This window comes from Typopeltis vanoorti, chromosome 25 (assembly GCF_054136105.1).
Source record: "Typopeltis vanoorti isolate ZY-2024b chromosome 25, IOZ_Tvanoo_1.0, whole genome shotgun sequence".
Taxonomy (NCBI): domain Eukaryota; kingdom Metazoa; phylum Arthropoda; class Arachnida; order Uropygi; family Thelyphonidae; genus Typopeltis; species Typopeltis vanoorti.
The window spans coordinates 37,162,302-37,185,718 of record NC_143573.1 but is presented as its reverse complement, the minus strand read 5'-3'; the positions used below and the strand labels follow the sequence as shown (position 1 = coordinate 37,185,718).

At 33.9% G+C, this 23,417-nt stretch overlaps 1 protein-coding gene across 1 annotated transcript in view; it reads left to right on the top strand.

Moving 5' to 3' along the window:
* EMC10 (ER membrane protein complex subunit 10) overlaps positions 1-23,417 on the top strand; it is a 145,571-nt gene that overhangs the window by 62,065 nt on the left and 60,089 nt on the right. The window contains exon 5 of the mRNA XM_090414487.1: positions 14,248-14,429. Coding sequence (XP_090270613.1) covers positions 14,248-14,429 — 182 coding nt within the window. The remainder of the gene's footprint in view (positions 1-14,247; positions 14,430-23,417) is intronic.

The window sequence follows — 23,417 nt, the reverse complement described above, 5'->3', positions numbered from 1 at the left end:
GTTTTGAATGTTTATTTCTAAAAAAACCAAGAAAATTATTACTAATTCTTTTTGTTCTTAGAAATCATTGGATATCAGAACGTTTTTAGAAATCATTATGTTGGTAGGGAAATTATTATTATGATGTGATACCTCCAAGAAGTCCAAGGACTTTTTTCCACTATTTAATCTGCCAGCTACACAGAATCTCTACTACCATTATCATCTATGCACAATGCCATCTACTGCCCAACACCACCACTAGTTTTTGTATGTAAATTGCATGTATTCTCAAGGCCAATTTGCCTGTATGCATGATTAAAATCCTGAATTTCTGGGAGCAAAAACCCTGCTACTCAGTATGTGATTGGATGACTCACTTTTAATTGGAAGAAAAATCTAAAGATTCCTCTCATTACAACAAGAATCAAACTTAGGCCTTTTCCAACTGAAGGGGATAATGTACTGTCATTATGACAATTGTCCTATGGAGGTGCTTGATGAAATAAGAAATCTCAAACTTTTTTTACAAAATCTGCATTTTGAAACTTCTTGATGTGCTAGATGGAGAACTTGCAGCCTTTTTTTCATATTTTGTCAATGACATATCTTCATTGTTTACAAATTATACATTCTAAAATGGCATGTATTTTAAAAAATCGTTATTTTAAACTTTGTGTTAAAAAAATTAACACCTATTATTGTTCTCTGGTTGGCATTTCATCCTTATCCATTGTTCAGCAGTTAACACACACACATATATAATATTTATTTGTTATTTGAGGCCACTCGGCACAATGTCAGCTTGATTCGGCGTAGGGTTAGTTTTGCATGTGTGAGTTGCCATATTGTGATTCTGTCATGTATTGTTGTTTTATAATAAGCTCAATGAATAGAAGTTTTTGTTTATTAATTTTTTTATTTATTTGATATCCAAAATATGTCAAATATGAAGAAAATAACAATTAAGGAGAAAAATAGAGTATTTAATACAGAATGAGAGCTGCAGTGCTACTACATGCTTGCAGTTAAAAATAAAATGTTGTTTACTTTGTGATTTCAATGTGGAAAAGATATTTATCAGCATAATGATACATATAAGAACCTCCAGTGTGCAAAATTGGGAAGAGAACCAAGAAAATCTGTACTTATGCCAGCCTGGTGGGCCGAGTGGTTAGTGTATCTGCTCTCCAGCCAAAAGGCTGCAGATTCAAATCCTGCCATGGGCATGGATGTTTGTGATTGTTTGTGAAAATACTAGTGGTGGTGGTAGGCTGTAGATAGCGTTGGTGTAGTTGTTGGTAGGTTGAATGGTGGAGACAGAGAGCTGTAGAGAAGGTGCCCTACCTCGATGAGTCTTTGGGCTCCCTGGAGGTGTTATGTGATCATCATCAAATTCCTGATATATACCCTCAAGGGGTGTACAGGATGTGATAGTACTACATGAAAAATTACATCATTACTAACTTCCTATTTACAATGTTCCTCCAAATCAATCTGTTACCTGTCAAGACTCTAACATTATCAGATCTTATGTTTCAAAGCACTTTTTACTGTATCAATCCAACTATATCTTGGTCTTCCTCTGGGTCTTTTTCCTGCCAACCTGACAGAGAACACTTGTTTTGCTAATCTTTCCTCTCCCATTCTGTTTAAGTGACCATACCACCTGAGATTAGCTCTTCTAATGCATTCGTGAATGCTGACAATGTCAAGTTTTTTCCTAATATCCTCGTTTTTAATATGATATTGCCATTGATGCCATCTATTCATGCCTCTAATCTTTCTCAGGACTCTCATATCTGCGGTCTCTAGTCTTTGGTGAAGTGCTGCTTTACTTCTGACCAAGCTCTCAGATCCATAAGCCAAAATTGGCCTCAACACTGTCTTGTATACAGCTAATTTAGTGTTTTGGCTAAATTCTCTCTTAATCCATATTCCTAATTTATTCAGTTGACTTTCGATCACACCAGCTTTGATTCTGTTGTCTATTTCCATATCTAATTTACCATCTTCACTAAAAATCGTGCCTAAATAGTTGTAATGTTTTACTTGTTCTATAGGTTCTCCATTCATAATGCAATTGATATTTTCAATATTTCTGTCTATTTTCATTGTCTTTGTCTTTTTATTGCTGACCTTCATACCATATCTATTACAACAGTTATTCACTTTAGTCAGGGACTCTTGCAGACTTCTAGCAGATTTATTTAGAAGTATAAAATCGCCCACATAAAGCAAAGAGCTGACATTAACATCTCCAATTTTGATATTAGGTTTAATACCACTTTCCTTCATAATGTGATCTATATAGATAATAACAGAGGGAATAATGCACATCCTTGTTTGACACCAGATTTAACATTAAATCACCTTCCTGTACTTCAATTCTAACTTCTCACTTACAACTCAAATAAAGATTAAGTATTGCTTGATATAATGCCCCATTGACACCATATAACTGTAGCATTTTGAATAGCTTCTCTTTTGGCACCTTGTCATATGCCTTTTCTAGATCTACAAAACTTAAATACAGATCTTTGTTATATTCCCATGATTTCTCCACTATTTGTCGTAAAGTGAAAATCTGATACTGACAGCCTCTATCCTGAATCCAGCTTGTTCTTCACCAAGCTTGTCTTTCACAATTCTTCTCAAAATTTCTCAAGTATACTTGCATATATCTTACCAGGAGAAATGCCTTTTGAATTCTCACATTGTTTTATTTCCCTTTTTATATATGGGTGCTATGAGAGCTCTACTCCAATCATCTGGAATTCATCCCTCTGTCCAAGCCTTTTGAACAATGCAATGCAGCCACTGTAAGACTTTTTCCTGAAATGCTCAATTATATCTCCATAATTGAGCATTTCTGGTCAAATATCATCTACTCCTGCTGCCTTTCCATATTTCAAGCTTTTGATGGCTTTTTCTACTTCAAGTATCGATATGTATTCCTGACCGTACGCCCGGTCAGTGTTTTTTACCACTATGCTGTCATCACTGCTTGTTTCATTTAGCAATTTTTCAAAGTAATTACTCCATACTTCAAGGATATCTTTTTCTCCTGTTTTCATGTCACGATTATCATCTCTAAGTCCTTTTATTTTCTATGTTCTTGCCGAAGTCCTCCCATGACTTTTGTTTAGCTAGTTTTACAGTGTTTAGCTTTTTTACTTTTATTTCTATATTCTCTAAGAGAACTTTTGATATGCTTTCTTCTTTTCTTTCACTGCCTCTTTAACTTCCTGTGTCCATCATGGAGTTCTGATTTTTCTATCGTTACAGACAGCCTCTCCACATGCCTCTCTGACTGAATCAATCAGTGTTTTCTTCAGGGCTTGCCACTGAATCTCCAAGATTTGGTTCCTGTTCTCAAACTCTTTCATATTTTCTTCAATCATGTTTGTATATTTTAGTCTGCAGTTCACATCTGAGACCTGCTCAACTTTTATTCGCTTTAATTTTCTCGATTGCGCTAGATGAGTCCACCGATATTACTGGCTCAGTGCAAGTTTTATTTTATATTCATGTTGTAACTCCAGTTTTTCAACGTTTTGAGGAGCTACTAACTTTGGCTACTCTTGTGTGTGTGTGTGTGGGGGGGGGGAGAACACGTGAATTTGATGTTCTTAATATTTTTAATGATTAATGTCGGGGAGCAAAGCGTAATTTGTGTAATTTAGTAAGTGTATGCACAAATGGTGCTCCTTTTATGAGAAGAAACATGAGGGATTTGTTGCATTGCTACAAAATGAAATTCAAAATTCCAATACCTTGGTTTCATTTCATTGTATATCAACAGAATCTATACACCAAATTTACTCTTTTAAAATACACATTAAGGAAAGTTATTGATATCATTAACTATATGTATATTTGAGCAAATGCTTCAAGCCTTCGCCATCTTTGCACTGTGCTGGATCCTACTTCGTCTTAACCTATACTTTGGATCCGATATTTAGTTATTACGATGTTCTTAAACAATTGATAGGTTGCTAGTTGATTTCTAATCCAAATATAGAGAAAATTTATATTTATAGACTGTGCCACTCTGTATCTGAATTTGTTCAAGAATTGAAGAAAAACCAACTCTCAACTATTTCTCCTTTATGTTGTTATTATGTTTACAGGCCGAGTTTATTTAACTTACATATCTCTCCCGCTTTGGTTCAAATATTTTTATGGATGGTGCAGTAAAAGAGATTCAGGCAAAATACAACTTTAGATTAACAAAACAAACATTTAATTTAGGATCACAAATTATATACTTAAGTTCAAATCACTAAATGAGATATTAATATTATAAATATTTCAGCTCTTCTGATAATACAGTCATATAATTTTAAGCAATGGTAAATCTGTTGTCCGAAACACAGCCTTCACAAAATTCAATTAAACACTTGGTAAAGCTCAAAGTCATAAAGTTCCTTGGTAACCACTTACACAAATATTTCACAGTTACTTAAGTTTCAAATACAATATAATAGCGGCAACACTTTTTCACAAGTATACACTTTTAAATCCATACTTCAGCTAATCTCCGCAAAAATGTTACTGTTAATATAGGGATATTTTAGGAAGAAACACACATATCTCTGCATAGGAATATCAATGGTTGGAATATTCTTAGCGGAAATCTTCCTTCTTCATCTACTTATATTCGAACACTTTTTATAACTTTATACACTTTAAAGAATTAACGGCACTCATTAAAACAAATCTTCCTAGTAATAACTGAATTAATTAATGGTCACAATTCACATGGTTAAATGCTCTTGCATGAAGTAAAACGCCTGTACTATCTTAGACATTACTTGACCAATTCAGTATTCTACTAATCACTCATGAACTAAGGTGACACACAATAATTCCTTAACTTGAAGTTTTCATGCACAGTTGCCTATTCCTCCGGCATTCAATTAATCTTTTAGGCACTATAATTCTTAACACAGCTATCGTTAAACTCAACCTTGTTACCTCTAATTATTCTCTAGTTACTCCGTGCTATGCTTCAAGTTTCCGTGTGTCCTTGAAAAGTCGGCCCTGAAATTAAATCTCAACTAAAGTACAGCTAGTCATTCAGTAGTCACTTAGCTTGCTTTATTTGTTATTCTGCAACTCACTAGCTAACCTGCTCCACGACTAACAGACTTTAATTAGCTACTTGAGTGACTCGTCGACTCGCTAATATCGCACTCTGATTCCCCGAATCAATCTCCTTTTTTTTTTCCTTCCTCCGAATTAGAATATCCTCTCTTTTTTCAGCGTTCCTAGCTTATATATTCCTTCTTCCTGCCTAAATTGTTCTCATGCTCTCTTTAACTAAAATCCTTTCCGGTAAACTTTTAACATTCTCCCTCACGCTCTGTTCGAAACTCGTGCAAGCTATCTAACATACATTTCCATGACAACAAAAAATATAATAAAATTGAGGCATTGCATAACGTTATACCTCTACAAAGAGGAACAAATAAAGAATATTTACATTTCAATTAATACGCAGTTAAATGTTAAATACAAACTCCTATAATATTAACATAGCAATAAATAAAATAACTTAATAATATTTTAATACAGAGTTTTTTCTTTATTAGTACACATACTTGATTAAATAATTAAATATTAAATCAACTTATAGGTAGTTATATGAATATTAATTTATAAATAGGTGATTTACATTAAATAATATTTACAAATGTAGCCTTTGCCATGGTGGATTATGTTGGATTCTGAAGAGAGTATTAATAATTTAAATTTCTCTTCATTCAGAATCCAACAGAAAGTTATTGATATCATTAACTATATGTATATTTGAGCAAATGCTTCAGGCCTTCGCCATCTTCGCACTGTGCTTCAAATTAATGAAATATTAATATTAAATGAGAATCTTACTTATTCTAAAGTATGCTAGTTGTCACAGGGAAGAGTTTTAGAAAAAGACATTACCTTTCTGAAAAAAATTTGTCACATGCTGTTTTTAATATAACATTGCAAAGCTTATTTTCTTAAAGAGCCATCCTTAATATGAAAGCACTGACTTTTTCCTGTGATTTTAATGAATACAAATATTATGACATAATGTATATTCAGACATACCTTGGGGTAGACCTGGAGTACTTTGTGCCTTGTCTTGCTAACTTTGAAATTTACTTGAAACATGAACTGAGATAATACGTCGTAAGTATAAAATCATAAAACTAAATGCCATAAAAGAATAAATTACAAAGGAATTAAAACCAAACTGTAAAATAAAATAAATTTTTAAAATATATGGAAAATTTAAAACCAGAAAGGAATAAATATTGTGGCAACATAATTGAACTGCCAAGAATGAATGAATGAATAAAATAAAAATGTTGCATTATGGTGTGTGAGTAGTTTCACCTTTGGCATTGTCTTCAGAGATGTGAAGAATGCTCAAGGAAAAAATAGATGAAAAAAAAACTTCTCTATTTTAGTGAATGAATAAGTCATCTTACTCATTAAGTCAAAGGATTTCACTTATTTCATTTTTGTTCTCAGTAACATGATTTTGTTGACTTGATATTTCAGAAGACTGAGAGGGAACCCTCCTCATAGTCTATCAGGAATGTGGGAAACCAGCTGGGAATTATGATTCAGTTTTCTTCCCATGGTGCACCCTGTTATCGTGTTCATTTGGATGCTTAACAAATGAGAATGGATTGTTAGTTGGAGAACATGCCAATCAGGTTATGTATTTGAACTTAGATGTTGGTTAAAATATATGTTGACTGCTTAATGAAATAGAACAGTAGGTTAATGTCACCATTATTTTGGCTGTCATAGGAAACTTGGTGTCTTCTTCTCTTCTTTCACTTTAGGTTTTATATACCTGTTGTAGCAGTGTAGCGTTCATTGCAATTCCTCTTTCCACTATTTGCTTGGTCTTCTAACCAGTACTTTCAGTACTTAATTTCCATTTTTTTGATTATTCTGTCTTTTTGCATTCTGTTGACATCAAGCTTATTAAACCTGTTTAGTTAGTTCCATTTTAATTTGTTTTGCTTATGTATACATTACAGTTTATATTGTTTCCCTGAAGACATCTCTGTAACAGAGAAAAATTATTGGAGACATTAAATTGTTTAATTAATTCTATGTTGAGCGAAATCACATATTTTTGATCAGGGTTCCAGAGATGCAACTTAAATCTATTAACCACAAAAATTTTTATTCATCCAAAGTATTACGTCTACTTTACAATGTTTTAAAAAAATGAAATGCTGTGATGACAAAACAAAGTAATACGTTCTTTAATTCTCACTATACTTGAGACGTAATTATACAGAAATATGTTTTAATATGGGTTTAAGATGTATGCTACAACACATCTCATCACAACTCAGTTTGTGTTTTCTTCTGTTAATTGTTCATAATGAAGGGTGAATTTATGTAAATTATCCATAAACAGTAATTTAATAGGAAAGATAGATAATGTTAAATTCTGAATGAAAGAAAATTTAATCCACAAGTATTTCATTCAGATTTAACAAGCAACAACATTCCAGGTTCTAATATTTGTATATCAGAAAATGTGAAACTGATTGTAAACAACCAACAACATTCATAATTTAGGTATTTTTCTCTATACATTATTATAGTTATTCATTGTAAAATTTACAGAAGTTAAAACTATGTGAACTTTGTGTAAATATTTGTGTCATGGAGCGAATAAGATAATCGGATTGAGAAGTAAAGACCTAAGGCAATCGCATACACCAGAGAGGAATTGTGCATGGTGTTTTCCCCGCGATGCACGCTAGGGGAGACAGCGGCACTGGGTGCAAAGGATAAGTGAGGTGCCGTGGGCAAAGGAGAAAGAACGTGACGTAAGAAGGCAAACATCGCGCCTCGGATATATAGAGCATGGTGGCACCAACTCGTGGCTTTTTTCCCCTTTCGTTCAACTGATCATCAAGTTCGAGAGATCCCACAGAGGTTGTAGGAGCACATGGAGATGTCTATAGGCAGCCCACCGGTCAAGCAGTAGTTCAGCGAAGTACAGATCCCGATCCTGCAGAAGGCACAGCGCAGATCAATAAGTCATGCTGAGCCACTTGATCCGATAGCGGCAAGCTAGAGTTATTTACTTCGAAGGAGGCGAGTCGTGTCCGAGCCCACCAGTTGATTCTTTTAGATGAAATCAAGTAGGAGCATAGTCAATGAGACAAAAGCACTTCCGAGACAAGTGTGGAGAAGGCCAAGTATTTCTACGGTCCCTGATAATGTAAACTTTTGTTCTGTTATGTAATTGTGCTAAGAGGGATATTCATTGTTTGTGCAAGGAACGTTCAGTTATTCATGTTTCGTAAGTGAGAGAACTCTAGAGCTTATACAAAGTGAAAAAGGGAACCCTATGTTCTAAGAAAAGGGATTGTGTGGGAATATGTTAATACCATAAGGTGTATTCAGTCTGTTAATTCAATAACCTTTAGGAATGTTGATTACGGAGTGAATATTTAGCCATTAATTGAAGCTCTAATCTAGGTTCATGTTGTAAAATGTTAAGAGTGAGTTTATATCATTTAATTAATTGAACTTATTCTCAAGGATAATTGTGATTCTATGTTACCTGTAAAATTGTTATTACCTGTAAAATATTTGATTTGATAATTAAATGTCTTTCTTTTGTATTAATCTAACGATTTGCCTGATTTTGTTCCTATTGCACCGCTCATAAAAGTCAGAACCAAGGCGGGAGGTAAAACATAAAGGTGGCTACGACTGCAATTGAAATTTAGTTGTTGTAAGATTTAAGTACTTAACGAAATTGTCTAGGAGTTATATAATAGTGTACTATTCTGAGTGTCAAATCTCTGATTTTTGAGTTATTCTCTTGTCTAGGATTTAGGGTGGCACAGCATAATATAAATTTTCCCTGAATCCGAAAGGGGATTAGCACCAGGAATGAAAAAGGAATTGGCACTACCCAAAGGCAATCACTTTGTCTTCCTTACTTTGTACACTGTTATTAAATTAATTGGCAGCCTAGAATTAAAGTGCGACTGCAGGCGAATATAAAGTTAATAATAAACAAGTAGAAATTAATATAAAAAGAATAAGAAAATATTGCAATAATAAAATTCACAAAAACAAGGCAGCACTTGCACTTGCTGTGGAGCCAGACTCACTTTTCAGAATGCACTCAATTACACGACCCTGTCTTTTGTCAAATAACAATATTAAGAAGCATTTTCAGTACATAAAATGTCTGCACGGTTAGCCTAGTGGCTATGCTTCGCAACTATATACCTGGGGAAGGAGTGTCCTAGGTTTGATTCCTGTTGACAACGTGAGAAGCTTAAGGATCTTTCTCAGTCATAGCCAAGTTAGCCAGTCTTGGGTGTGGATAGCAGGGTTTTCCCCCCAGTTTATCTGGGGTTTTTCATCCCGCAAGCAGGCAAACCGGTCCCGTGAACACACAGGCTACAGTCATAGGATATAGTACTTAATCCCTCATTAGGAGGGTTCAACCAGTCCTAAGAGGTGGTCGAAGAACATGGGGAACCCCCACACGACTAAATGAGTACATAATGTTCAGGCATTTACACTAAGCTAATTCATGTTGTAAGCTGTGAAAAGAAGCCTAGGACAATACTTTATAACATTTGCACACCTGCTTCAGGGGTAAAGGTGTTGGAAGAATAACGTACATAGATATACTACAGTAATTATTTGATTGTGTGAATTTTAATTTTTGCATTTATAATTATCGGTTTATTTTGTTAATGAAATTATGTGAGAAAGATGCAATTAATTATTATTATTTTTTTAAATAATAGATTCTGTTACATATGTCATGCTTAATGACATATGTAACAGAAACTAAATGAAAGCACTGGTTTGATTATAAAATTTGTTTATTGGAAATGAGAAGTGTAATTTAATTTAAATGTTTCATGATATGAAAGACTTGTTTTCCCCCATGCTTCAAGTGTGCGAGATTTACTGTGTTCATATAAAGCACCACAACTGTAACATCTCTTTAAAGAGACTGTTTTTAAACAAGTGTTAAGTAGATTTACAAGAGTTCGATCCAATTGGTGCATTGACTTATAACTCTATTATTTTTTGAATCCAGGAAATGATCGACTCAAAACCAAATAAAAAAAATATATATTTAATGAAACTAAAAAAAAAAAACCTATATACATAATAAAATTAATTTAAAAACTATATGTATTTGAATCTAAGGCCTTCTAAATAGAATCTACACTTTAAGATCTCTTATCTTTAAAGGAATATTTTAGTTCTTTCATTAACCTTATTTATTAATAGTTTGTTTTACACTTACTTAATCAGTCTACTAGACTGAACATTTTGTTTTTCGCAATAAATTCCTTCAAACAAATGTTCATGGGGTGCTTAAGGTTCAAAGCTGTATAACTGAGAGGAGACCTCTACATAATCTTTAAAGGAATGCAGAGAACTAACCAGGGCTTTTGACCTAATGTCCAATCCTCACCTTCTCGTGGTGCACCCTGTTGGGTATCTACCTGGATACTGAACGAACGAGGATGGGCTGGCAGTTTGGGATTTAGCTGACCAAATTGTATTCTTATTGGCATAAACCAAAATACAAAATGATGGTACAACATGACAGAATTTCATGCTGGCTGGGGCATCCCCCAGTTAAACAAGCCCCCCCCCCCCCCGTTGTTTTCGCCAGGGAACCAAGGCAAACAGCGAAAATTCAGCTACTGGAACAAATCCTAAAACACACCCCAACTCAACATCCCCAGAGTTAAAGATTGGTACTATCAACATAAGAAGCCTGAATGGCAAAGAAATGGAGCTAGCTGAGGAATTAGATAAGTACCAGATCGACATAATAGGGAGAAATCATGGGAATATAACAAAGATCTGTATTTAAGTTTTGTAGATCTGGAAAAGGCATATGACAAGATTCCATGAGAGAAGTTATTCAAAACACTACAGTTATATGGTGTCGATTGGGCATTATATCAAGCGATACTTGGTCTTTATTTGAGTTGTAAGTCAGCAATTAGAATTGAAGGAAGTACAGGAAGATGGTTTAATGTTAAATCTGATGTCAGAGAAGGTTGTACATTATCCCCTCTGTTATTAATTTTCTATATGGATCACATTATGAAGGAAAGGGGTATTAAACCTGATATCACAATTGGAGATGTTAATGTCAAGCTCTTTGCTTTATGCGGACAATGTTATACTTCTAAATAAATCCGTTACAAGTCTGCAAGATTCCCTGACTAAATTGAATAACTGTTGTAATAGATATGGCATGAAGGTCAGCAATAAAAAGACAAAGACAATGAAAATAGGGAGAATCGTTGAAAATGTCAACTGTGTTTTGAATGGGGAACCTGTGGAACAAGTAAAACATTTCAGTTAATTAGGCACGATTTTTAGTGAAGATGGTAAATTAAATATGGAAATAGACAACAGAATTTACAAAGCTGGTATAGTAGGAAGTCAGTTGAATAAATTCATATGGAATAAGAGAGAAATTAGTCGGAACACTAAATTAGCTGTATACAAGACAGTGTTCAAACCAGTTTTAACTTATGGATCTGAGAGCAGGGTCAGAAGTAAAGTAGCACTTCACCACAGACTAGAGACTGCAGATATTAGAGTCCTGAGGAAGATTAGGGGAACAAACAGATGCCATCAATGGCAATATCATATTAAAAATGATGATATTAGGAAAGAACTTGACATTGTCAGCATCCAGGAATGTGTTAGCAGAGCTAATCTCAGGTGGTATGTTCACTTAAACAGAATGGGCGAGGAAAGATTAGCAAAAGTATTCTCTGCCAGGTTGGCAGGAAAAAGGCCCAGAGGATGACCAAGATATAGGTGTATTGATACAGTAAAAAGTGCCTTAGATGATAGTAACATAAGATCTGATAATGTTGGAGTCTTGACAAGTAACAAACTGATTTGGAGGAAACTTGTAGATAGGAAGTTAGTAATGATGTAAATTTTTCATGTAGTACTATCATATCCTATACATCTCTTGAGGGTACATGGCAGGACTTCGATGATGATGATGACAAATGTTCATTAGAATCAGTTCTTTATCAGGCCTTCTCTCAAAATATAAAACTTCTTAACTTAATGTAAGTTTACAATGCATAGTCCCAATAGGGACTATGCATTGTTTCCTTATTTAGCATACATTGTTCCATTCATCCTCACTGGTTCCCTGGATTATAATTTCTTACCTCAGATAATTTTATTACAAGCACAAATTATAAATTCTTTACCAGAGGTGGAGGAGAGACTTTTTTTATCACTTTATGAACATTGTATCAAAGTAGAGCCTCTTCATTTAGCCACTTTTCTGTTTGAAATTTCACATATTCCACTGGTTGCTCTGATAAAATAATTAATATTATTAGCATCCTTGGGACAGAAGATGAAACTTTCCAATTTGCATTTCTTCAAATGTCGAAATAGAATGACTACTTAATATCTCCCTTTATTTACTTTTCACTTGTTGACAGTTTCAACTTTTCCAGACAAAAGATTCACCTTGCTAAGATTACTTAGAGGCTTACTTACTCTTGCTAAGATTACTTAGAGGCTTACTTACTATAACAACAGTAAGCCTCTGTAACTCAGTCAGTATATCAGCCATGGCCTTTAGTTAGAAAGAACCTAGGTTTGAATCCCATTTAGGATGCAGACAATTTTTTTTTAAAAGATCTTATTTCTGAAGACATATTTAGTTGGTGGCATACAGAAGTACCAGTGAATACACTCATTTGACAAAAAAAAAAAAAAAATACTATTTGCATAGTCAGAGTATCAACTGTAAACCCAATCAGGGCATTAATTAGGTTTTTATAAAGCCATATTACTTGGTCATGACAGAAACACATTAAGAAGTTGAGATTGTGTAGGTGTTTAAACTCCTAAAATGTTTTGTAAACTTCCTTCTGTTAAACTTATCCAGTTGTGAACAGTGCATTATAAAAATCTTATTTCGCAGAAATTATATACATGGGCAAACCACTACTTATGAACTTTCAAGATATGAACAATTCATATTTATAAACACTGCACATGGCTAATAAATTGTGACCCCCAATTCATTTAATGAACACAAAATCCCATGCTTATGAATATTTTATAATGTGTAATGGAAAATGGTCCAGTACTTTCTTCCCCTTTCTATGCCATATTGAATATATTTCACTTGCTGAACATATTCCTATGCATTAATAAATGTGTATATTTCAAAAGTAATAAAAAAAAATGGTATATGTAAATATACTGTTCTGTTTTATATATATATATATATATATATATATATATAAACTCTTGAAATATGGAAAACATTCAGAGATGAAGTGATTTTGAAAGTGCTAAATGTGGCAACAAAAATTAAATTAATTTCAGTAGAAACTAAACTTTACATAACTAAGCAATCTGAAAATAGTGAATTCCTTAATTCAATTGGTCCTGTTTATAACATTGTGTACTATTGTTTTAACAGCTGCAGCAGTTAAAAGACAAACAAAAAAATTGTGATTACATCTGCAGTGCAAGCCCCTTGTCATTTGCAAAAAAAAAATGAAACATTGAAGAAATGGAATGCTGTTTAAGTTTAAATTCAGAATCAAAACACAAAACCAACCCTTATTTGTTTCTACACTGCAAAGGCATTGATAGAGAGTTAGCCATTATACACACTAATGAATGAAGAAATGGAGAAAACAAAAAGTACATTGAATTTTCAAATTAGTCTTTTTTACAATAAACTTTGTAAAAATTCATACTTTCATATTAATACAAAAAAAAAAAAAAACTATATCAGTCATGTATTAAATAAAGTTCTACTTTTACATAGACTGCATTTTCTTTCTTTTGAGGAAAAAACCCCAAAAAACAGCATTATGTTTGATAAATTAATCTAATTAATTAGAATACATTTTTGAATCATTCATGTTCACTATCTTTGTATTAAGGAAATTTACTGAAGAAACACATTAAAAAAAATTTAATAATATATCTCATGAAAAACAAATTCAACTTATGAACATTCATCTTACAAACACATTAAGTTTATAAGTTGGGATTCACCAGAATATTGATACTGTAAATTCTTTACACTGATAATGTAAATTTTATTTCTATAGCAGTAGTTATATGATGTGCTACAGTTTAGAAATGTTGAAGTAAGTATAATTGTTTATAACATAATACTTTATAATGTTATAAAGTTTATAATACATCACTGACATTTTAATTTCTTAGTGCTCTTTGTATGAATCTGCTCTCACTGACACAATTTTTCTGACATTGGATCAAAATGGAATATTGATTGGAGCAGGCATTACTTCAAATCCAGCTCACTGTAATGGAATTCAAGTTCCTGATTCCAAGATGTCCTCATTTAACACTACTGTTATACTTATACCTGTTACCACAGGTCCTGGGTATGCTTTTTGTTTATTTATTTTCTTCAAGTACTTTAATATATTAAACTGACAGATTACTATTAATAAATTTGAAAATAAATTCTAAATAATAGATTTTCTGTAGTTTGGGAATTGCAGTCACCCTTATAAAATTATGATTCCAGAGAGCAAATTTGATTTTCAATGTGGAAATCATTTTACACTAATGTGTTTTAATAGATAACTATCCTTAGTTATCTATTAAAATTAATATTAGCAAAATTCTAAGTAATAATATTTTTCCATATTTATTAATACATTTCCACCAACCTGAGTTGGCCATCTCAGTATCTAAATGTTTATGAGACACAACTCTGCTGGTTTTATTTTCTCTGTATTTTGTAAGCTAGTAGATAAAAGATATGTTTGTTTTTGTAGCCTAGTAAACCCAAATAAAAAAGGGAAATAATTGATGAGTTGAAAATAAATTCAGTACTGAAGTACAGTATTTAGTTGAAAGAACCATTTCGTGTGTGGGGAAGTGATTTTTTCTCCACTTACTGAGGTTGCAGTTGTAGTTTGGTTGATTCTCACTCTAACAAACCCATGACAGGAAACAGAAATAGTTTGTTATAGCAGATAGGTTTTTTTATAATGAATATCCTTTAGCAACTATCGTATTTATGGGGCTTTGGTCAGCAAATTGCAGTAGGCTGTTATAGTGAGTGAGTTTGTTTTAATAGTGATTGATGTATTGAGAGCTCACTGTATAAGTAACAAGTATTATGAATGTCATTAATTTCCTTTTGTTATAAGATATAATGACAGAAAAATGCCAGCTATGGCTAAATAAACAAAATAAGAAAAATATGTTTTGGAGTAACTACCATAAATATTTTGCATCACCTACACAATGAGAATGCAAAAAAAGGAATGAAGATACTGTCATCAGCCAAGCAGCAAATAGGATTGCAAACAGTCCTCATATACTTCATGATTGATTGAAAAATCTGATGAAAGGAAACTATCTGCCATGACTTGCAATGAGTGACCAGAGAGGAAGCTGGTAGTCCACTCACAAAGATGATGGCTTGCTAAGAAGGTCATGATGCTGGTCATGAATACCACTTGAGTTTTTACTACTTTTCTGTGGACTGTATCCAAATGTTGGTGAAGTTAGCTAAGAGATCTTCTGTGAAGTGAGAATGGTAGGAACCATATTGATGATCATTAAGTAATTGGTGAGAGAATTGAATGCTAATGCATTGAACAGCATACATATTCCTTCCTTTCCCTGATCACTGTTGCCCAAATATAACACCCTATATTTAGCAGTATCTCACCTGTTTTAGTTGTGTTCACTTCACTAACACTAGTAATGTCCATATTATACTTCTCTAATTCCTGTACAGTTTGGCCTCCTTTCTGTTGTTACTTATGTTATCAATTCTGTTGTGTTGAGTTTTTCACTTTTTGTTCTGGTTCCCTAACAAAAACAGCACGGGCCTTCTTTAATCAGGCGACTTCCCATCATCACGACATTTTATGGTGCTGTGCTGTCACATTTGTTTCTGGTTTAAGGCAATACAGAATCCAATTTGGTTGGCTGAGTTCCCAAGCCAGTCCATCCTTGTTCATTCATTCATTATCCAGATGAATACCTGCAAATTGTGTACATCATGTCAAAATGATATCTGGACATCAGGTTTAAAGTTCTGATCAGTTCTCCACAGTCTCTTAAAGCCTATGTGGAGGTCCCCCACCCAGTTTTCTGCCTTTCATCCTTAAGCAACCCGACTTTGCTTTTATTGTGTGTGTGTTCTAATAAAGAATACATAAAAAAAAGTTTATATGACCTTTCCTTTTCAAGAAAATATCTATGTTAAGCTAAACACAATTGAAAAAAAAAAAAAGAAAAAAATATATATTTTTTAATTTGCTCAAAAATGAAATAACTAATACAATCATGACTATCCATTACATTTTAATAAAGAAAAACGTTGAAAATTCTAACAAAGTTTAAATGAAAATGTGTTTTCTTTTAACTCTATAAATAATGTTGCACCTTTGGTGAGATAGTTGAGGAGCATTGCCTTTTTTAGAAAAAGTTTGGATGAGGTTCTTTGGTAATTTTCATAATATTGTTTGGATTAAGAGCACTGTTTATTTTCGAGGGAGAATGCCATGAAACTTTTTCCACTTGCTTAATGTTGTTTTAAGTGTATGCCAAATTGTAAACAATTTTTGGATGTCTGATGTGGAGGGGAAAGATTCTTGACATTCTTCTGAAGGTGGGAGAAGAGAGTCATGTTCTTCATGAAGAATCAGTTTTTGCCTATTTTGGCTTTGACATGTCATTCTGGATAAATGCATATGGCTCAATATGAGAATTAATTGTTGAAGAAACTTTGAATGCTGTCATGGCCAGGTCATACGAAGACAATAACAACTTCGGTTTGTGTCTTGGCAACAGCTTTCTCCAGAATTTGCATTGTGAGTTCTGTAATCTCTGTATATATATATATATATATATACAGGTTCTGATGCATCTTTGTTATCAATATTGAAAATTCCTTCTTTGAAGAGATCTTTGGAATGAGACTGGACGAGCACCATCACATCTTCCACTGTTGCAGATTTTCTTCAAGCTGTGCTACATCTTTAGTTTTATTGTTTGTTAGGTTTGAATCCTTCAAAATTGGGAAGAATTTGGGACCACTTTTCAAGCCTCACACATTTTTTGTAGTGTGTCTGATGTTATAACTTTTTCAGAATTATTTTAAATTTGACTTACCTTCTGTAGCAGTTGCCACAAAACAGTATTCAAACATTGTATTCAAACATATGGTGTTGGGACTACATGCTGATCCATTGTTTGGATCAATGAGATGGTGTTTGGGGGTAAAATTTGGAAATTATGACCAACTTAGAAGAATACTATCTTTTAAATTATAGTATGTTACTGAATAGGAAAGATATCAGCAAGCAATTTAAACAAAAATGCTTAAATGAGACAATATCTGAATGTAGCCATAGAGTTCAAAGAATAAATAGGGTGGGACTGAAATTATCCATAAGAAGATCATGTGGAATGAATATTGTGAGAATATGAGTGAGAGGAGTTATGAAATATATAAAGTGTAGGCTAGAAAAGTAACGAGCATTGTTTGGAAAACTAATCAGAGTATAAAAAGAAATTGGCTATGCAGGCTAATGGCAATCCAAAAGAATTTTCTTGTTATGCTGCAAGTAAAAGAAAGAAGGAATGTAGAAGAATAACTATTGAATGCATATGATACTCTAGTGTCAGAAGCTAATGAGATAGTTCAGTTAATGAGTACTCACTTTACTAAGATATATCAACCAGGTATATTTAACATGGTGCATAGTACTATTACTACACTGAATGAAGAGTTAGGGGTGCATGAGAATGAAGTTGAAGAGCTATTGCATAACCTGGATAAGATTTGGCAATAGGGATAGAAGGAATATCAGCATGTATGCTAAAGGCATGTTCAGCCAAATTGACTAGGCCTTTGACATGTTTGTATCTTGAGTCTTAGCTCAGAAAAGAGACCACAGGAATGCAAAGAATGTATGATAGTTTTGCTCTACAAGGGTGGTGCAAAAACCAGTGTGTCTCTAACTACTGCCTTATCAGTATCTGCTGGTGTGGTGGTGAAGATTTTAGAGAAGTTGGTAAGAACTTGCATACAGAAATGGAGAGACAGACAAGCTGTACTCTGTAAGGAACAGTATGGGTTTACTAAAGGGAAGTCATGCTTTAGCAATTTGCTCATATTTTATAACAATGTTCTAGCTGAGTTGAATAAAGGAAATGGATACACTGTGATAGGATTTATTTTAGCTAAGGAATTTGATAGGATACCACATGAAACACTGTTGCATAAATTGGAGAATATGTGTTTGGAATATAAATTCTTGATTTGAATAAGTGGATGTTGAAAGTTTATTCACTTGGTTAAACTATAAATTAAAGATCCAAGAAATTATATTCTAGGTTTAATCCTTTGTCCAAGTTTGCACATGAGGTATCTTCATGACTGAGCTACTTATAAGGCTAATGACCACATCCATTGTCTTAATATCCCATAATGCAAAGCAGAATGTGTCCTTCAGGATTTATATAATGCTATGCATTGTGGGAAGGATCACTACCCAGACTGGTTTTGACCTTTATTAAGGTATATTAAATTGCAGGGATACTTCTCCAAAAACTCTGAGTGATCTACAAGATCATACTAAATCTTAGTGAGTGACCCTAAAGAATCACTACTAAATTCATCACTCCAGGACAGTAAACTCAGCAGTGGTTTTGCCCAGTAGTAGGCAAAAAACCACCACCAAGCAGAACCTCTCTATTCCCTGGGAAGCAAGCTACCATCAGTGAAGCCAGACCCAGAAGGAATACCAAGGTTGAAGTAATGCAGAAGTCATATATTTCCCCATATACAAGTAGTGGAAAGGTGTATCACCGTATTATTAAATTACTCTGGATAAGAGATAGATGCTGAAAGTTTGTTCACTTGGTTGAACTATAAATTAAAGAATCCAAGAAATTATATTCTTGGTTTAATATTTTCTCCAAGTGTAAGCAAACAGTGTTTAGACACGAAGTATCTTTATGACTGGGCTACTTGTATACAGAGGCTAATAATTCAATTGCCTTAGTATCCCATAATGCAAGGCACACACCCTTTCAGACATGTATCGTGCTATGCCCAGTTGTGAGGATACTTCACATGCAAACTTTGTTTGCATGTGAAGTATCCTCATGTATCAAGTATCCTCAGTCTGTCTCTCCAAAAAAACACCACCAAGCAGAACCTCTCTATTCCCTGGGAAGCAAGCTACCATCAGTGAAGCCAGACCCAGAAGGGATACCAAGGTTGAAGTAATGCAGAAGTCATATATTTCCCCATATACAAGTAGTGGAAAGGTGTATCACCGTATTATTAAATTACTCTGGATAAGAGATAGATGCTGAAAGTTTGTTCACTTGGTTGAACTATAAATTAAAGAATCCAAGAAATTATATTCTTGGTTTAATATTTTCTCCAAGTGTAAGCAAACAGTGTTTAGACATGAAGTATCTTTATGACTGGGCTACTTGTATACAGATGCTAATAATTCAATTGCCTTAGTATCCCATAATGCAAGGCACACACCCTTTCAGACATATCGTGCTATGCCCAGTTGTGAGGATACTTCACATGCAAACTTTGTTTGCTTACACTTGGACAAATGATTAAACCAAGAATATAATTTCTTGGCATCTTTAATTGATGGATAAGTGGATTTGCCAGACAGGCATCAAAAAGTGGTATACGATGGGTGTGAATCTTCCAGATTTAAGCTGACCAGTGATGTACCCCCCACAGGGTTCAGTCATTGGACCATTGCTGTTCAGTCTATAAATTAACGACATTAGAAAGGATCTAACAGGGGATACGCAATTGTTTGCTGATGATGTGAACATAGGCAGGCCAATCAAGGATAGTACTGATATCCAGCATGTACAGAATGATTTGAATAGGCTGGAAGTTTGGCCAAATAAAAATGGCTATCAGTTTAATGTTAGTAAGTGTAAAGTTATGCACTATACTATAGCATGATGAGATTTCCAACAGCATATTTTATTAGCAGGGTTATGCTACAAGAAACTGGCTAGGGATCTTGGCATAAGTTCAAAGGTCACATAGCAAAAATTGCAAATACAACACAGAAGATAATTACAATGTTGAAGTGAACCTTGACATGTAAGAATGTGATTTTGCCTCTTGATAAGACTGCATTTGGATTACTGTTCACAATTTGGTATCCTGGGTTCCAAGGGATTCTAAGAAGCTATGGAAAGGGTGCAAAGAAGAGTTACAAAGATTATATTGTGATTATGGAATTTAGATTATGAGGACAGATTATGCATGTGGATTACAGACTGGTTAACAGGAGAAAGAGGAGCAATATGATAGACGTCTATAAACTTCTGAAAGGAGGTTATAGGATATCGTCTAATGAATTTTTTTGTTATATGGAAGGTGGGGAGAGAACATAGGGAAATCCATGGAAGTTAAGTTTGTTCAGGGAATTTTTCTTTCATATAGCAGTGAGTGAGTGGAACAGTAGCTGTTGAAGTAGTGAGTGCATCTAGTGTGAATGAGTTTAAGGCAAGGTATGACAGCTGGTTTGTATAATGTATAGCCTCTCTCGATGAATCCTTGACTCCCTAGAGGTCTCAGATGATGATAACGATAACAAAATTTTCCTTTATGAATCTTGTGAAAATACTCAAGGTCCAAGCTATGAGTTGATGTATTATCAGCAAATAGTCTTCTTCACTTGTTTTTAGTCTGATGTTGCTGTATTGCTTGTATAAAATAATTCACAAATGAATCATGAAAATTATTGTTTTTAGGAGTGTCCCTTTTTCACAATGTCACTGGCTTTTTACTCAAATCTTAGGGCATTACTGATGTGTTATAAAAACCGATATATGAACAATAATATAGGAGGAAAATTTGGACATACCTTTTTGGATGTTGTTGGCTGTCTCCTTATCCTGGCAATATGCATTCATCTGCTGTTAAAGGAAGGGAGTTGGGAAAAGTGGGGGTAAAGCAATGTTGGGGAATTATTTGAAAAAACCTGTTTTTTTTTATATATGTATAATATTATTATTATTAAAGGTGGGTAGAGAGTGCTTTGGAAGTGGGGGGGGGGGTGAGAGAAGAATCTGAAAATGGAAACTTTTTTGGGGAAGAGGAAGGATTGATGGGAAAAAGTAAGGGTGGGAGTAACGGGGTGTGAGCCATTTCAACAGTGCATCTTCGGAACTCGTGAGGGAAGTGGAGGCTATGTCATGTTGGCTTGGTGTTTCTGTCTTTGGTGTGCTTGGGTTATCTCCTATTGGTCAGAGTCGTGACTTAATTTTTATGTTATGGGGCTTCCAACTCTCAGGGATTATGTAGGGTTGGTGGACATTTATTGAGTTTTTGTCACATTTTATGGCTATCGTTTCTGATTTTCTAAACATTGTTTTGTTATCTTGTATATCTAATATTATGGCCTTGTCGATTTGCAGGGTATGTTTCTGTTCAAGACGTGGACTGCTATTTCTGTTCTCCCTGTACTTTGTATTCTGTTTTTCTTTTTGTTGTTGCATTTTTTATTGTTTAAATGTTCTTGAATAGGGATGTTACAGTCACGGAAGTGTTCTTATAGTCTTGCCCATAAAGATCTGATAGTAGAACTTGTGTAGGTGACATCACAGTCTTTTTGGCAAGGAAATTTGTAAACTACGTTGTGGTGCTCTGTGTGTGTGAGATTTTGTAGGTTTTAGAAGTGTTGCTAATTTTTGGTTCGTGGTGAACACGAACCAAAAATTAGCTTGTAGTCAGTGTGTTTGAAAATATATTTGTAGGCTTTGTATGTGTTCTGGATGTATGGCAATTTGATAATTTTTTTGTGTTGGGAAGTTTGTTTTGGTTGTTGAATTGTTTTGCCTGGTTTTGTTGGCTTAATTTATTCGTTGTGTTGGGTAATTCCGATTTTGAAAAATTTGTGTTAACTTCTTTATTTCTGTGTTGAGATAATTATGGTTAGTTGAAAACTTGTAAATTGTGTTAGGATGACTGATTTTTTTTAAAATTTTCATGGCTCATCGATACCTTTTAATCATTACTATTAAATGCCATGTCAGCGGTTAGGTCAAGATTTTATCGCATCCTTCAGTGCTCTTGGATTCTCTGATTGATTGATCGATAAATAAGGAGTATCGTCATTTTGATGTCTCCCAAGACGTTATTTGATCCCAGTTTCAAACAATCTTTTGAGTCTTTGTGTCCTGGCAGCTTCTGTTCATAATGTATGCCTTTTGAGCATCTTTTTCCAAAACAGACCAGTGTCATGAGAGTTGAACACTTTGGATGGCAAATAACCTTGAACAAGTTCTTCAAAATTTCCCAAAAATTTGTTTGCTGCCTCCCCTAGCTAACAGTTGGTTTGGTCCTATTCTGTTCTTAAAATGCCTAAACAATCCATCACTTAATTTGAATTTGCAACAAGCATCTTTTTCAGATCAGAACTTATAGTCTGTGCCTTCTCACAGATTATTTCTCCTGATACATTTGTGTCTGTTTCACTTCTCTCTCTAAAAACCACTTCAACAGTTTCTTTTCTTAAATGAGTAAAATTATCTCCCATGACTTAATACTTTTATCTAGTCTTGTGCATGCTTTGCGGTCTCCCAGTGTTTATTCTTATTGATAGTGCTACTGCAAATGTTTGTTCCTACTGATAGTGTCTTTCACAGTTGATTATGATATTAAATTGACTATATGCATTAACAATTACATGTTCACTCACCTCATTCGTGATTAGAAGTGTAGTATTTAAATCTAAATTTTTAGGTGCACTAGTGTTGCTTTTGTCATACTTTTGTTTGAATTATAATTATAAAGAATTATCAAAACGGTTAAAATCTGCAAACCAACTCTTCAGTGCTTTTTGCAGACAGTTATGTTAACACAAAACACTAAAACTTTCTTCCTTAGCTTAACTTTTCAGAAACTTCTGCAAGCCTTACTAATTGTTCATGTCTTTCATATTTAACTGTGATGTGCATCTGTTTTTACTCCATGTATACACCTTCATGACACTGTGTCATGCATAACAAGTGACTATGGAATGTTTTATTGCATCTCTTTTTCACTTTGGTGCTTGCTACCCCACATAATATAATTTTGTTGTATTGCATGAAACTAGATGATAACTGATAACTTGTTCTTATGCTTTCTAATGCATAAATATGTAAAAAAAAAAAGTGAGTAAAATTTGAGTGCACATTTCTGTTTTTAATAATGTCCAATCCTCACCTTCTCGTGTTGCACCCTGTTGGGTATCTACCTGGATACTGAACAAACGAGGAGGGGCTAGCAGTTTGGGATTTAGCTGACCAAATTGTATTCTTATTGGCTTAAACCAATATACAAAATGATGGTACAACAT